This window comes from Onthophagus taurus, chromosome 7 (genome assembly GCF_036711975.1).
Source record: "Onthophagus taurus isolate NC chromosome 7, IU_Otau_3.0, whole genome shotgun sequence".
Taxonomy (NCBI): Eukaryota; Metazoa; Arthropoda; class Insecta; order Coleoptera; family Scarabaeidae; genus Onthophagus; species Onthophagus taurus.
Genome location: NC_091972.1, coordinates 34,212,296 through 34,229,667, shown reverse-complemented (window position 1 = coordinate 34,229,667; position 17,372 = coordinate 34,212,296). Strand labels below are relative to the sequence as shown.

Genomic DNA, 17,372 nt, shown 5'->3' with positions numbered 1-17,372 from the left:
TAAACATGTTCAATTTTGTATTGTGATATACTGTTATTATTTTTAATATTTATCGTTAGTAGTATAACATAATCTTGCTATGTACAAAAACTATATGCTAACATTCCCGTACTTTAAATAAATTTCTTATACACATGTTAAATTATGGTTACTTATTAATGTTATCTATTGCTATGATTACATTACATTACATTACATAGACTACATATCGGGTACGCGGACCAACCAACCTTGCACCGCGATCTTAAGGATCTATTGTACCTCGATAGATATCGTTATCAAATTTTACCGTGCAGTCCAATGCTCTTAACGACCCAAAAATCGAGAATCTGATACGGTTAACGGCAAGGCAGTGGCATAAAACATCGATTTATACAGGAGCATCCACGACGACCGCCCATTAGAACTATACAGGTTCTGGTCAAAATAAAAATTTGAAAATTCAGATTTAAGTACTATCAATTGCGTTCTCTTCGACTAAAATATTTTCAGATTTCTAGCACTTCCGGTTATACCGGAACTCGCCACCTACTTAATTTTTTTAAATGGAACATCCTGTATATTTTTACATATTTGCATTTGCCTGTTTTCAAGGTTTATGAATAACTTTACTTTTTGCTATTTGATTCGGCGTTCTCAAGTTATTCGAATTTTTCTAGAAAAATCTGCTCCAGCAGACATTGGTTCAAAAAATCAGAGAACACTCGATTTTTGAGATATCAATTTAGGATTGAGAACATGCTTAAGCAACATGATGGAGTATGTTTTGGTGCCGAGTACGGCTGTCTAGAACGTTTGGTCACTTTACTATGGAACATTAACTTTTCGAAACTTGGAAGTACCATAACTTAATTTTTTTAAATGGCACCCCCATATTTTATTACTTAGTCGTCTTCGGTGTCTCATTTTACATCTTTTATATCCTATATGTCCTATACCTAACATTTATAGTTTGGGAGATAATTAGGGTTTTTTGAAAAATGCACACATATCATATCGATATTTAACCTAGTATGCCATGAATTAAGAGTATGCCAGAAGAGGTGACAATTTTCATATTTCATGTGAAATATGTTTCAAATGGAACATCTGTATTTTATTAAATTTCTGTTTAATTTTAGGTCACTTGGTCATCTGGCCTAAAATTGAACAAAAATTTCAAAAATGTAATAAAATACAGATTATTCCATTTGAAATATGAAAATTGTTACCTCTTCCGCTGTAACCACAAGGAACCTGAAAATATTTTAGTTAAAAAGCTGGCATCAAACATCACAAGTCTACAAATTTTCAAACCCCCACTTCATTTGGTTATCCATTAGGTCACACTAGGTATTTATGGCACACTAGGTTAAATATCGTTTAATGTGTGGATTTTTCAAAAAACCCTAATTATCTCCCATACTATAAATGTTAGGTATAGGACATATGGGATATAAAATATGTAAAATGGGACACCGAAGACGACTAAGTAATAAAATATGGGGGGTGCCATTTAAAAAAATTATGTTATGGTACTTCCAAGTTTCGGAAAGTTAACGTGCCATAGTAAAGTGATCAAACGTTCTACACAGCGGTACTCGGCACCAAAACATACTCCATCATGTTGCTTAAGCATGTTCTGAATCCTAAATTGATATCCCAAAAATCGAGTGTTCTCTGATTTTTTGAATAAATGTCCGCTGGAGTAGATTTTTCTAGAAAAATTCGAATAATTCGAGAACGGCCGGATCAAATTGCAAAAAGTACAGTTATTTATTTTATTTTATTTTACTTCCGAAATTACAGGGTTGCCCCTAATTACAAATTTCAGAACTTAAGTCTACTAGTACATAATATAACCGATAAAAACAAGCAAAACAACCAAGATCAAGCATAAATGTTAATTAACCCATCACAGAACGCGCGGAATTGAATGAACAGAATTACATCACAAATTACAGAATTCAATGACAGAAATCAAGTTTGGCTACTGGGTAGTTGCAGCACTTATCAAAGGTGTCAAATGTTGTTTAAACGATCTAATACCAATGCCAAACAGAGGTATGAAGGAAGAATCCGACAGTGTGTTGTACAGTGAAAGGATTCTAATAAGAGGAGAATTTCGTCTGAGTTCAGTTGAAAACCGAGGAATATAGAAAAGATTCTTTAGCCCACCACAATATGCAGGCGCATAGAAACCAATATTTTCTAATATTAATGGAGCATTTATACTATTATTCAACATTTTATGTAGAAAACAGAGTGATATAATTTTTCTTCTGACAGACAACCTGGTGATCTTAAATAATTTGCATGCAAATTCGTACGATCTAAAACCAATGAAAACACGGAATTTTTTGTAGTAGAGATACCTAATGAATTTATTTTGAATAGTTTCTATTAAATTAGAATAAAGAATTGACCCGGGATCCCATACTATTACCGCATATTCCAGCTTAGATCGCACTAAAGAATTAAACAGTAATTGCAGCGTCTGTAAGTCTATCGGCCTCTTCCTCAATGTATACGTCATTGACTCACATTTAGACACATTAAAATGGAGCTTGTTGAGCCGACACCAATTAAATACGTTATCTAAATCAGACTGTAAGGACCGGCAGTCAGTTAAGTCATGTACAGTTGTGAATATCTTCAGATCGTCCGCAAAGAGTAAGCATCTGGTTGAGTTAATTACCAGGGGCAAATCATTTATAAATAACAAAAATAACAAAGGTCCCAGATTACTACCCTGCGGAACCCCTGAATCAATCCCCAACATATCTGACACTGCGTTTTTATAAGAGACGTAATAAAATCTGTTGGACAAATATGAAACAAAAAAACTAAGAGTAAAACCCGTGTTGTGCCAGCTTGTGCAGAAGCGTATCATGCATGATCCACCGTATCGAATGCTTTTGCAAAATCCGTGTAGATAACATCCACTTGAGCTCTAGCATCCAATGCTTTGGAAACGTAATCCGTAAAGATAGTTAAGTTGGTCTCCACAGAGCGACCAGGAATAAATCCATGCTGATTAACATTCAACGAAAGTTTTACTTGATTGAAAATCCTGCGATAAATCAATGGTTCGAAAAGTTTAGTAAAACAGGAGGTTACCGATATAGGTCTACAATTTCCTACATCGCCAGAGGGGCCAGATTTGTGAATCGGAGTTACTCTTGCGACCTTCCAAACATTTGAAAATGTATTCGTCACAAGTGATAAATTAAAAATTATGTATAATGGCATTACAAAGGCGTCTTTGCAGCCCTTCACAATGTAAGAGGGAATACCATCTGGTCCCTCTGTACGTTTAGACTTAACCTTATTTATGGCATCACCAATTTCATTCATTGAGAAGGATTCCAAGTTGAACAAATCGAATGAGTCATTGTTGATAATGTCATCATAGAACGAAAGAGAATAATTCGACGTTGAACCATAAACGGACTTAAAATAATTTGCAAAAGCAGATGTGATATCTTCGCTAGAAGCAAGAGGAACTCCGTCGAAACAAAACTGGCTCTGGTTAAAGTTATCCCTGTTGCTACCAATAAAATTCTAAAATGCCTTCGGATCAGCTACAATATTATTTTCAACATCTCGTGTATAATTATTGTAAGCTATTGCAGTCTCCCGCTTGACCCTGGTCCTCAGTTCTCTGTATTTATCCAAATGGTACGTGGAATTTGTTCTGTGTTTAAAATGGAAATCCTTAGCCTTAATATCTTTTATTATACATTGATTAAACCACACTGGATATTTACGAGCCCCAACTTGCTTTTTCGGGACACAATCAGCTAAAATATCATATAGAATATCATAAAATACAGCAACTGCATCATCCACACTATCATACGTACTCAAAAAAGAAAAATCCGTATCAGTTAAACGTCGATATAAAAGCATGAAATCCGCATTCTTATAGTCCTTCATGTAATGTGTTGGTAAAGTTAATTTATTTGCGGGTTTGCAAGATAATTTGATTTCTAGACAAGGATGGTAAAGATCTTCCTCCACAAATGGCAAATCAAAAAGGCCAACATCAAGCGCAACATCTGACAAAACTAAATCCAAGGTTTTTCCCTGTATGTTTGTTATACTGCTGTGCGAGTTGCAATTGGAAAAACTAAGAAAGTCGCCAATTACATCGTATTTCACACTGTTGACAACAAAAAAATCAAAGCCGGACTCGTTCACCAAAGGCAAATTAAAATCACCTAGAATTATAAACTTCGCATCATGCGACATATATAAATTACTCATAAGCTCGGCAAACTCCTGATACACCTCTTATTCATAAATATTGAAAACAGACAAATCCAAATATGTAAAAATATACAAGGTGTTCCATTTAAAAAGTAAAGTAGGTGGCGACTTCCGGTATAACCGGAAGTGCCGGTTATACCGGAAGTGCTAGAAATCTCAAAATATTTTAGTCAAAGAGAACGCAATTGATAATACTTAAACCTAAATTTTCAAATTTTTATTTTGGCCAGAACTCCGTATAGTTCTAATGGACGGTCGTTGTGGATGACCTGTATTAATTAATTAGAGTTAAATTGAGTAAAGATAAAGTTTTAGAAATTCATTATAAATTAAACTTTTTTTTGTTTTATGTTCATTTTTGACGAATTTTCTTCGAATTGTTCTCACTCCGAAAAACAAGTTTTCCCTTTTACATTTGACGGCCACGTTTTATTATTAAGTTTTTAATTGGTTCATTACTCAGTTTTGATTGTTTTTGAATTTTTAACATGTTTTTGATTAATTAATTTTTTCTATTTGTAGCACACGTTGTTATCGATGATACATGCTGTAATATTTATTCAATTCGACAGTATTCTTGTTCCAAGACAGTAACTAAATTCTATTCTATATTCTATTTTCACAAATAATGTTATGGATTATGTCCTCGATACCTATGTTGTGAATAGCTGTTTATTACATTTTTTTTTTGTTTTAATCATTCCTGATTACATGGTAGGTATCTGCGATAATTATAAACATATTCAAATGTTTAAAATCCGTTTCCATAATATAGTTGACATTTACAAACATGTTGATGAAATATTTTAATAATACCTATTTTCTTCTATGTTTATTAATCCTGCTCAAATCGAAACGAGTTTTATCACAAGCTACCACTTCAGGTAACATAAATAACAGTAATATAAGAAGTGTCTATTATATTGAATTTTTTTCAGTTCCCAGTAAACATTACATGATTGAAAATGAACTTTGCAATTATCCCTGTGTTGATCCATGGATGTTTAAAGATTTCTACGTAAATAAATCTTACGCGCCCTGCGAAAAATCACTGCCATTAGTTTATTTAGAAAAGATCGACGGGAAAGTATTCGCCGTTATTAACTCTACCATAAAAACGACGTTATTAAATTTTACTTGCTGCATAAAAAATGTTTACAGGGTTAAAGAAGGTGGCATCCCCGATAATAACATTGCGTAATTAATTTTATTCTTTTCTAATTTTATTTTTTCAATAATATATGCTTTCAGTGAATCTTATTGCGTTCAATTTGATATCGAAGGTCGTTTAGAATTAAACAACGATGTTGTTAAAGCGACATGCCATAAAATCGAAGATCACGGTTTCGAACATATCTACGAAAATGTTTTCGGATTGTTTGCACCGAAAAATATTAAACAAAAAACTTTAAAAGTACGAGATGATCCGAAATCATTAAGCGTTCTTGTGTTTGTTGTTGATAGCGTTTCAAAACAAAATTTCATGCGATTAATGCCTGAAACGCACGATTATTTAATTGATAAAGGTTGGATTCATTTTAAAGCGTATAATAAAGTAGACAAAGACTCTTTGGGAAATGCGCTTGCATTTTTAACGGGTTATTCGGAAAAATTGGCGTTCGAAACGTTTGGGAATCCCACTGAAAAATATTTTGATGATTACCCGTTTATTTGGAACGATTATCAAAAGTACGGTTACGTTACAGCTTACGCCGAAGATTACTCGATCATGAATACTTTTAATAAAGATACTAAAGGATTTTTTCAGCCTCCCACCGATTATTATTTCAGACATTTTTCAGTTGCCACTGAAAGATTGAACACTACTTATTTAGATAATATGCCTCATTGTACTGGACCCGAAAATACCGGTAATAATAATTTTATTATAATTAATTTTACCTACAAAGTATTTTTTTAGGTGAACGAGTCTTAAATTTAGCAATAGATTTTGCAAAAACCTTCCAAAATTATCCTTATTTCGGTTTATTTTGGATAAATTCATTTAGTCACGAAGATTTCAACGCGTTTGGCCGCATGGATAACAAAATGGTACAGTTTTTCAGTATACTCGAGGATTTAATCAACAATTCGATCGTTTTGTTTATGAGTGATACCGGCTACATAAAAACTGAGATAACCTACACGAATTTGGGATCGTTTGAGAGCAAAATGCCGTTCTTTTACGCGTATTTACCCGCAACGTTTCGAAATCGCTTCAAAGATGAAACTGAAAATATCGAAGAAAATGCGTCGAAATTGGTTTCACTTTTTGATGTACATGCAACTTTACATGATATTTTGGCGATTTCGGGTACTCACGTTGTTAAAGATGTTAAATCTTGTCCGAAATGCGTTTCGTTGTTTCGATATGTTCCTAGTATTCGCAGTTGTTCAGATGCTGGAATTGATGAGAAATGGTGTAATTGTTATAAAAATGTTAGTTTGTTGGAGGGTGCAGTTGGAAGAATGGATACAGCTTCTGGGGCTGGTACCAAAACTTATGGGTTTTTATCAGTAATCATTTTTTTATATTTTTTATAAATATTTATTGAACGTTAAATAGATTTTCATTAAATGTTTCATTTTTTGTTTTAATTTAGAATTAAATTAATATCAATTTAAGACGCTTATCTTTTTGCGATAAATTTAAAAAACGATTTATATTTGGCAAATTTTTCAATTTTGAGTCACAATTACCTATACAATTAACCTATACAAATTACATATTATGTTCACATTCTTTAGTTGCGTCTAATACATTTTTGTATCTAAGCACGTTACATTTCTTACGAATATAACACACTAATGGGCTTAAATATTCATCAGGTACATCATCGTTCTTTGTTCTTTTAGTTAAATAACTTATTAAAAATGCGATAAGCATAACAACACTAATACCAATGATAGGAAAACAGAAATGAGATAATTTGTATATCCAAGGTGCACTTTCATTTCTCGTTTGATTGTAAACCTCGTTGATCTCAATAGCAGTTTTGCAGCTATTTGTGTAAACTGGAAGAGTGGGATGTTTGATAAAACCTTGCATTTGATACCATTGTGATGTAATAACCAGCCATGCCATAAAAAATAATGATGATAATCCTCCATAAAATGCACCCTAAATAAATTAAATTTTAATTAATATTAGTTAAAATTTGTTTTTAATTTTTTTTCACGCCATCACAAGAAAGATGCTCACAATCTAGAATACCGGGTAATCTAAACAGTTTTGCAACCTATTTTTATAGTATGGAATCCATATTAAAACAGCCATCCAGGAGGAATAATTATTTAAAAGAATCTAAACATATTTTATCCGAAAGTTACAGCAAAAAGTTTTGTTACATGCAATTTTACGAATAAAAAAAGGGACAAGAAACTTTGAGCAATCGAATATACATTTTTCAGAAGTGTTTATAATTTTGCAGAAAAATCATTAATCTGATTCTGCTTTGCGGATTTTCTTCAGGTATTTTCCATAAATGCCTTTCGTCGTAAAGTGAACCTCACACCACCTTCTCTTTGTAGACGCCACCGCATTTGGTAGAATCCTATCTCGCATATGCCTCCCAGCTATCTTGCCATCTGTCCACTTTGTAAGAACTTATTCAAAAGAAGAATTGCAAATAAAGTTGTTTGGAAATCCACAACAAATTATATTGAAAAGGGCGCTGTTTCTATGTCAAAGGAATGTAAGGGTTCTGATTGTGCAGAGCAAGGTGAATTTATATCCGCACCAATTTGACAATTTCTGTCCCAACTAAGTAGTACAAGAACCAGCTAACCAACTACCCGATTGGAAATATCGTGACGATGAAAATCTAACACTCAATGATCAAGATCCTAGATTCAAAGGAGATTAAAGAAATTAATGAATTTGGATTTTGTAAGCATTTTCTGGAATTTCTAAAGATTTTTTTAGAATATCTAAATCTATTTAGAAATTTATAACGATTTTTTGAGATATCTATGGACTTCTGGTATTTATTTGAGACGTATAAAAAATTCTTGTATCTAAATAGAGAAGATTTATGAAATATATCCAAAAAAATCTGGGGATATTCAACGTTTGCTGAAATCAAGCAATATAAGGCTATATCAGGAACTTATTATGTTATCAACATATTTAAGTAATTACTGATCTAAACATAGTAGACTTACTTGAATGATCAATTACATGTTTAATTAGTTTATCATCAATCAGTTCAAGGTATAAATGTAATAATAATGATTAAATGTTAATGATACTTACATTCGCATTTATTTTTGGTATAAACAAACCAACAATAAATAATCCAGCCATTGGCCCATTTGTTAAAGCAGTAAAGCAAATGAAAACTGGAAAAATATTTCTTTCCAAATACTTAACAATGTATGTACATGAAACGCATAAAATTCCAAAAATTAGGACTAAAACTTTTAGGCATGTTGTTTCGTGTTTATCTGTTAATTTTTTTGACAAATTTGGTTTAAAAAAATCGTAATAAACCGTAACTGCCACACTATTTAAGCCTGATGACAATGTACTTAAACTCGCGCTAATAATTCCGGATGCAAAAAGACCAGCTAAACCCGGAAATTGTGTTGTGGAATCCATGACGTAATACGATATCAATTGATCGGGTTTCGTAATTTTTTTGGACACCATCGGATCACAATAAACGTATTGGTACAAAGTAACAAAACCACATAAGACGGATAATAATAATACTATCGCTAATCCTAAGTATGCAAAGAAATGAGACCTGGAAAATATTAATAAAATTAATTTGTTTTCTTAACAATTTTTTTTACCATTTAACATCACTCGATTTTTTTAGTGATAAATATTTTTGAACTGCTCCTTGGTGAAATCCTAATAAACCAATTACTTGAAAGTAATATGCTGCCGATGCAAGCCAAAATGTATCTCTTTTCATTGGATTTACATCAAAACTATGGCAAAACAAATTTTTGTTAGTAAATTTTAATAAATTAGTAATTTTTAAGACCTACTCTACTTTTAATCTTTCAGTATCTCTTGCTGTTTTGTATACATTCCAAATTCCATTATTGTAGAAGCCAACAATAACAATACTTAATCCGCATATTGTAATAAATAAATATTGTAGCGCATCAGTCCATATGATAGCTTTTATGCCGCCAAAAATTGTGTAAATAATACATAAAATACTTAAGGTATATGTTATTACGTAGACGTTTATATTGGTTACTAAAAAAAATCTTGTTAATAATTGATTATCGTGTATGAAAAACAATTTACTTAATGAAACTGTAAGTGCTGATACATAAGTAATAATAGGAAAACTAATGATAATCTGCAGAGCAAATATAAAAGATGACAATAATTTGACTTTTTTATCGAATCTTAATTCGAGATAACTGTAAATACTTGTAAGTTGTAATTTGTAGAAGACGGGAAAAATTAAGAAATACGATGTTAATCCTATTAGTAGGATGCTTAAATTAGAACCAAGAAAATTGTTTATACCATAATAATAAAAATCTGTTGGAATAGTTATTATATGAATTGATACTGCTCTGTAACAAAAAAATGCAGATTGTGCAAAAAATTGTTAAATAAAAAATTTAAAAAAAAGCCTTACCCAGATACAATTGAAAACGCAACAACTAAACAATTCATTCTCCTCCCACCATGTAAATATTCTTCTGTTGTGTTCTGTTTTTTAAATATCGAATAATATGCCCCTATTAAAAACGTTAAAACTAACGTGATTATGAATATTGCGTAATCGAGTTTCAAAAACGTGGGATCCATTTTCTAATTTAAATAAATATAACCTCATTAAAGTTTCTTTTATACCTGTAATTATATTTACAATTATCTTTTTTGCATTTTTGAAATTGTAACCTTCAAAAAATGTTTGTACTGACGCTTACTACTAATTAGAGCAAAATATGTTTAATAAAAGATAACATAAACGGTAAAAAATAACGAACGCTATTTTAAGTCTAACATGTTTCCAGGAGATCCATTCGTTTTTCGAGTAAATATTTCAATCGGTTGTTAGAGCAAATTTTAGAGCTTACATAAATTTATGGTAAAGTGAATTATTCTCGCTATGATGAGTGTACACAGATTACATATTAAATCTCGGTAGAGTTGAAACTATAATCTATACAGATTTTACAATGCACTCGAAATTAGTGTTTGGTATATTCTTAATAGAATGCTACAATCTACGTAGATTTAGCAATATACTCAAAATTAGATTTAGGTATATTCTAAATAGAGTTATAAGAAAATAGACAGTGTTCACAAAATAGATTTATTATTGTAAAAACTGAACAATCGAATAAATAATTGCATTTATGCTATCTTAATAAAAAAGAGCGGATAGAGAATCCCTAAAAGAAAACTGAAATGGAAAAACAGCAAGCGAAGATATTATACTATTAGAACTACTAAAACAACTTGGACCGGCAATATTACGGTGGCTGGAAAATGTATATCAGCAGGGTTGGAAAGAAGAATGTAAGAACCGAGATTAGGTACAGATTTGAAGAAGAACAAAAGACGTTCCGGCCTAACAGACAAATTTTAATATGTTTACATATATACCTTCAGATGTAATAGAGGAAATAGTAGGCAGAAATAAGGAGGTATACATTCCTGGGCCTAAATGCAATTTTCAACCAAGTATCTAGACAACATGTATTAGCCTACATGGATACAATGGGATAGAAAACCTGCCTATTAGAGAAGGAAATGATACTAAATGCTAAAGAAAAAAGAAGAGAAAATATAAATGTAAGAATAGATGGACAATGACTAACTAGAGCTAATAGAAATACGAATCTGGGAACCATGATTAGTAAAGGTGAAAAGATAGATCAAGAAATACGCAACAATAAAAAAGCAAGTGTAGTTTATTACCAGATACACAATACCCCTATAGGCAAGACAGAACTAAGCACTAAAGCAAAATTACATCTAAATAAAACCATCTATACACCCACACTCACAGCTGAAATAGCAAGGTTCGGATGAGGAAATAACACCAATGAAAAGTGATGTTGAAAAGATGAATACGATTATTCTTCTCAACCACAACAAACATTTGTCCTCGCATATTAAGTTCTCTAACAAAGGACAGAGATAAGTTCCTAGAGAGGATTTCAGTTCAATAACGTGAAGAGGATAAATCAACGAGATAAGAAGTAGTGCTGATCATGTTTAAAAAGGGAACGAATTGTTCGAAGACCCAAAGGTTTCTGTTTGGACACGTTGCCTATATAAATAAGCTGCTGAATGTAGATGTTTAAAATGAAGAGATTAGCATGCACTGTTTGAATGCTGGAAGGCAAGATGTGAAAACTAAAAGCGTAACACCGCAAAAAAATGGAGTCAATCCACGCCATAAAACAGTGTAGTAGTATATTAAAATGTAATTTTTGGCGGATTACAAACTTCTAGGACTTGTAAAGAGGATCAAGTCATTTGGATTAAAAGTAAGAATAGCATAAGTAAGCAAAATAAACCATTAAAACTATTAACGCTATCAAAACATAAAATAATTTCCGATTCACATTTCTGCATAACCATTCATAATCTACATGAATGGTTACCTTCTATTTTAGGGTTTTATGAGTTCAATGGTTTCATTTTCGAAAACAATAATGTTCACATGCACAAAGAAGTTTGTACCTCAAATTTAGCAACATTTGCCCCAGATTCATCTTTATAACATCAAGTAAATAAGTTAAAAAAATCAGTTTTTTTTTTAAGATGATTTATTAAAATCGGTGCTACAAATTTGTTTGGGTTTTCATTAAGACTGTCATCAGGCACCACGTCTAATTGTCAAAAATATTCTTAAATTGAAGTGATGGTACAACATAATATTAAAGGACCAACTATTCTGTTTATAAACAGTCACACATTCTTTAAAAACTTAATTGAAAATTATATAGAAATTGAACACATTAAAAATTAAATTGTCAAAATACACTACCAATATGTATATCCTTATTCACCTTAGTAATGCGGCTCGAGATATAAGTGCAATTATCATTAAAAGTAATATTGACCACTATTTGAACAATACAATTAGTACGGAACAATATCAAACTACAACAGTGCTAAAAGTTCAAACCGCTAATGGTTTAATATCTGTAGCAGCAACGTACATACCGCCGAGACATAATCTCAAAAGAAAAGATTATCAGGAAATTCTACTACATCTTGAAAACAATTTTATACTTGGAGGAGACTTTAATGCAAAACATATGTCTTGGGGTTCTTTATTACGAAAAATATATCGCTAGAGTTAGGGCTGGACTCAGATCACTCACCAGTAATTATTACTCTAAATAACAAAGAACCCCTTTTATTACTAACTGCAATCTATTTCAACAAACATTAGATAATAAAATTATCTCAATGCACCTATTTTAACACCAAAACCTAAATCTAACATTTAACCTAAATTCATTAGAGACAAAATTGCAGAAAAATGGAAAGCAGCAAAGAAATGGCAAACCAATAGAACTCCTAGTGATAAAACTAAATTAAATAACAGCGGAATTAAAAGCAGTGACAGATAGCCACAAAGAAAATATTAATCAAAATTATTTAAAAGACCTTACGGACGATACCAGTACTGATTATTCTCTGTGGAAGGCAGCAAGAAAGCTTAAAGTTCCAAAAACGCATACACCTCCAATTCGAAGTAGTAATGGAAATTGGACTAAGGGCAATCAAGAAAAAGTTAATTTATTTGCCGAACATATGAAAGAAACTTTTACATTAGACAGTCCAACAACTATGCTAAATAGTGTTTCTAGCATAATTCAAAGTTATCAGCAGAGTAATATACCATGTGTAAGAATGAAAGAACTGTATTATGAAATATGACCTAATTAATGGAGAAACATTGAAACATCTACCAAAACGGGCGATTACAAAACTATTACACATAATTAATGCTGCATTAAAAAGATATGCAAAAAACGTAGTAAAAAAAAATTGTTTACACAAATTATACTAAATATAATTTCTGTAAAAAATTTTAAAAAGGGAACTAAAAAAAGGGGGTACTCGGGTACATTTATCGAGGGCCACAAATAATCCATCAAAGAGCCGCAGTTTGGCCACCGTTGGTATAGTCAACTATTAAAATCGTATCTTTCTGATCGATATTTTAGAGTAAAATACGAAAACGCTTGTTCACCACTACATGAAATACAAGCCGGAGTTCGAAAACGATGGCTAATAAAATTAAATACAAATAAATCGGCATACATAAACTTTATTTATAAGAAAGTATACTATGTCCCAGTGCACATAAATGGCAATGCAGTCCCTTACGCCGACAGCGCAAAATCAAATTTAGACACCTATATTGGCAGAAAATCAACGTTATCACTAAGAAACAAGTTGCTAATATACAAGCAAGTACTAAAACCAAAATGGACATACGGAATCCAACTGTGGGGTTGTACCTGCAAGACAAAAGCTGCAAAACATTATAATAAATAATAATAATAATAAATAAATTTATTGCCATAATAAAACTTAATGCATTAATACGGACAAAAGGGTCGATTTATCGCGTAAGCGATATCTTCTAAAGGACCCAATCAATCAGCCATATACTAAGTTATATAAGAAAAACAATAAATAAATGGCAAGCTGCTGTGCTAAACCTATGGTCACTAAAAACGGCGCATAATGATAGTTGGTAGAATAAAAGAAGAAGAAGAGAAGAAAAGGAAGAAGAAGAAGTTCTCAGGAAAATACTTGGAGAGCAAATAAGTGACGTTTTAGATGGTTTTTAAATGTTACAAAGTGAGGAATATTACGGATCTCAGTAGGCAGACTATTCCAAAGCGTTATCGCCTGCACAGTAAACGATTTATGGTAAATCTTGGTACTATGGGTCCGGAACATAAGCAGAGAATATAACTGACAATGAGATCTAGTGGGTAAACCATGCGACGACAAGCGTTGAAATATACAGTACAGATACCTTGGTTTTGATTGTGAAGAACAGTATATAACATAGTTAATATACGAAACGATCTACGGTTCTAGCTTAATATCTCTAAATAATTACGGTATGGAGTTATGTCGAGATCAAAGATATACCGTACGCAGTTGTGAAGTCTTTGAAGTTTGTTTCGGAGTGTTACCGAAAGATCAGGATATGCCGTTTCAGTATAATCCATATAGGAGAAAATCAGAGAAAAACAAAGATTACGACGGACCATGGGAGGAAGGCAGCAACGGAGACTTTTCAGCGAGTGGAAACAATGATAGACCTTTCTGCAGACGGATTGAATTTGAGGTTTCCAGGACATTGTAGAATCTATAACCACCTCAAGGTATCTAACCATGTCTGACAGCTGAATAATGTCTCTAAAATCATTCAGCTTTGCCAGTAAAGATCGACTGCCAAACGCAATTGCTTGAGTTTTAGCAGTATTTAATTTAAGGCCATAACGTTTAGACCAATCCAAAATATTAGAAAGATCATGATTAAGACGTGCAATTGCTTCCGGAAAATCATCAATAGTTGTCGTAGTGTGAATTTGGAGGTCATCAGCATACACATGATAATTACAAGAAATGTAGTGGATGACGGCATTTATAAAAATTGAAAAGAACAACGGACCCAACACACTACGCTGGGGTACACCACATTTAATATCACAAGCAGACGAGAGCGCAGAATCAGCACGCACATACAAGGAACGACAGGAAAGATAAAATTGAAACCAATATAAACATGAAGAAGTAAATCCAAGGGCAGCTAGTGACGCTAACAAGAGAATTAACCGAATTGAACGCCTTCCTGAAATCAAGTAGTACAAGGATGGTAACACAACGTTTGTCGCAAGCATTCTTAATATCATCTGTAATCTTAATAAGCGCTGTTGTCGTGCTATGACCTTTATGAAAACCCGATTGAAACTCGTTGTGCAAGTTAAATTCTTGTAAATACTCTTGAACTTGTAGCTAACAAGGCGCTCGAGAGCCTTGGATAGAACACATAAAATGGAAATTGGGCGAAAATCATTTAAACTTGAGGGAGTCTTCGATTTAGGTATAGGGACAAATGAGCAACCTTCCAGATTGAAGGGAATGAGGATCGTTCAAAGGAGAAGTTAAAAACAGAGGGAAACAGCCCGAACAGAGGGAGATTTAACCGCCCCTAAGGAACGCATAAACCTCCAAAACGTCCTCGGATTAGCATTGGATAGCCTCCGGTAGAAATAAACGTTTTTGGCATTCCTAGATTGGTGATTGCAACGGTTACGCAAGATCCTATAGTTTTCACGATTAATTGCACGGTTACGCTCCCTCATCAGTGATCTTATTTCATCACTTAACCAGGGTGCGGGCGGATGTCTCACCCTGCGTCGTCTGAATGGGGCATGCTTGTCATAGAAATTGATAAGTTTAGATAACCTTGCCATCAATATCGGCCAATCGATCCTCTGCGCATCAGACAACAGCAAATCGTTATCAATACGACCCAGGTCACGAACGGAAATAATGCATTGCGAGGAAATATGTTGTCGCATCTGCACTGCACAGTAAATTAGGTCGTGATTGGAAAATTGAGGAGCAGGCATTATCTTGTTTAATTTTGTGTCAAAAATAAGTAACTAATTAGTATCTATTTACTAGGTGTTATACAATTGTGCTATGTATAATATTATGGAAGAGAAAGTGTGAGGCCATCCCAAAAGCAGAGTTTTTGCAGCAAAACTGGATTATTGAAGAGTGTGGTTTGTTTATAGGCAAGGTGCTGACCACTTACAATAATATAGTTATATGTAATATTTTGTTTAGGTAAGGACGACGAGTATTTGAGACTAATGTTAACAAAATAAATATTATTAAAACTGATATTTTTATTGAATAATGATTTTAAAAAGTTGTAAAAAAGTCTTATCATAATTACATAAATCTAAAATGAATCAACAGTATTTCTTATTCCTAGCATCATATACTATGTCTTAAAAGTAAGTAAAATACAATCAAATTGATACTAGCTTACATATAAATTAATTCTAGTAATTCTTGTTATAATCTAATTAATTTTTTTCAATAAACCTAAATCTCTATTACCTATATGGTAGTCAAAAAAGATCTGAAGCAGATTGTTTATTAATAAAACAATCTTTAAAGCCTTTTAAAATTAATTTACCCTGATACCAATAATTACTAATTCCATCATTAGCATTCTCCTCTACCTTTACATCATCCACTTTATTTAAACTATTATTATAAATTTGTAAATCATGGCAACATAAACCTACATAAAAATTATATAAAAACCTAATTGTTCGATGAGGTACTTTTTCATTGTGTTCATAATTACGAATTGGTAAGAAAAAAGCAGTATCATCAGTTGGGTTAGCGATGGTTTTATTAATTAACAAATACATGTTTGTGCACGGATATGAAAGTTCCATTCCATTTGTCCATTCTTCCGATAGAAATAACGATCGTAAAACTTTATTCTTATTTTTCTCATTACTAATTACGTGATTAACGTCTATGTGTTTATCCTCAAGTTTTGGTATTAAAAACCTAATCATTTCTTTAGGACTGTGTGGAGTAGCACCGAATAAAACCATCACTTCCTTAACATTATCACCATTCTCTTTAAATTGATGGGAAATGTTTTTCATCATTTCTTCAATGATATCATAGGCACTAGATGCAGCACTATAATTTCGTGATACAGACGGATTTGAATTTTTATCATTTTCACCAGATTTTCGTTTACGAGACACCACGTTTTTTAACCACGCATAAGGATAAGGAATTTGAGATTTTTGATATACCAAGTACTTTATAATTTCGTTAATTAATAGTGCACACGTTGCCGGAGTTAATACTAAATCATTTACACTTAAATTTATTTCGGTATTTTCTAATTTTCTTGTATTGCACATTTTTGTATGAAAATTAAAGCTATTTAGTGGTTAACTGGCATTTATGTCAAAAATGTTTAAATGAACCAACTTCACTCAACAAATTTCACCAACATTAAGATAGTTAAAAAAATAAATTTAATAAGGAAAATAATAATTTTAAAATAAGTATAAATTTAATATTAAGAGGCTATTTAACAATAACA

At 32.2% G+C, this 17,372-nt stretch overlaps 3 protein-coding genes across 3 annotated transcripts; 1 reads left to right on the top strand and 2 right to left on the bottom strand.

Annotated features, from left to right (window-relative positions):
• The first annotated feature begins 4,971 nt into the window (after window positions 1-4,971).
• LOC111418692 (uncharacterized) lies at window positions 4,972-6,836 on the top strand. The gene is made up of 4 exons (XM_023051339.2): window positions 4,972-5,135; window positions 5,190-5,448; window positions 5,503-6,122; window positions 6,173-6,836. Exons 1-4 carry the CDS (start codon window positions 5,042-5,044, stop codon window positions 6,793-6,795), a joined length of 1,596 nt encoding a protein of 531 aa, XP_022907107.2. The 5' UTR covers window positions 4,972-5,041; the 3' UTR covers window positions 6,796-6,836.
• On the bottom strand, window positions 6,780-10,531 carry LOC111418703 (sodium-coupled monocarboxylate transporter 2-like). The gene is made up of 6 exons (XM_023051349.2): window positions 9,861-10,531; window positions 9,518-9,795; window positions 9,250-9,466; window positions 9,049-9,189; window positions 8,507-8,999; window positions 6,780-7,372 (listed from the first exon to the last, which is right to left on the bottom strand). Exons 1-6 carry the CDS (start codon window positions 10,031-10,033, stop codon window positions 6,974-6,976), a joined length of 1,701 nt encoding a protein of 566 aa, XP_022907117.2. The 5' UTR covers window positions 10,034-10,531; the 3' UTR covers window positions 6,780-6,973.
• A 5,602-nt stretch (window positions 10,532-16,133) lies between these two features.
• Window positions 16,134-17,241, bottom strand: LOC111418738 (MAD2L1-binding protein). Its single transcript, XM_023051401.2, has one exon. It carries the CDS (start codon window positions 17,185-17,187, stop codon window positions 16,366-16,368), a length of 822 nt encoding a protein of 273 aa, XP_022907169.1. The 5' UTR covers window positions 17,188-17,241; the 3' UTR covers window positions 16,134-16,365.
• Between the last annotated feature and the right edge of the window lie 131 nt (window positions 17,242-17,372).

Excerpts from the sequence above, each read along its gene's own strand:
- LOC111418703 (XM_023051349.2), bottom strand. The coding sequence starts at position 10,033 with ATGGATCCCACGTTTTTGAAACTCGATTACGCAATATTCATAATCACG. Across the intron at positions 9,796-9,860 it reads GCGTTTTCAATTGTATCTGG|AGCAGTATCAATTCATATAA; the intron begins GTAAGGCTTTTT and ends TTTTTGTTACAG. Across the intron at positions 9,000-9,048 it reads AAATCGAGTGATGTTAAATG|GTCTCATTTCTTTGCATACT; the intron begins GTAAAAAAAATT and ends AATATTTTCCAG.
- LOC111418738 (XM_023051401.2), bottom strand. The coding sequence starts at position 17,187 with ATGTGCAATACAAGAAAATTAGAAAATACCGAAATAAATTTAAGTGTA.
- LOC111418692 (XM_023051339.2), top strand. The coding sequence starts at position 5,042 with ATGTTGATGAAATATTTTAATAATACCTATTTTCTTCTATGTTTATTA. Across the intron at positions 5,136-5,189 it reads ATCACAAGCTACCACTTCAG|TTCCCAGTAAACATTACATG; the intron begins GTAACATAAATA and ends AATTTTTTTCAG. Across the intron at positions 6,123-6,172 it reads TACTGGACCCGAAAATACCG|GTGAACGAGTCTTAAATTTA; the intron begins GTAATAATAATT and ends GTATTTTTTTAG.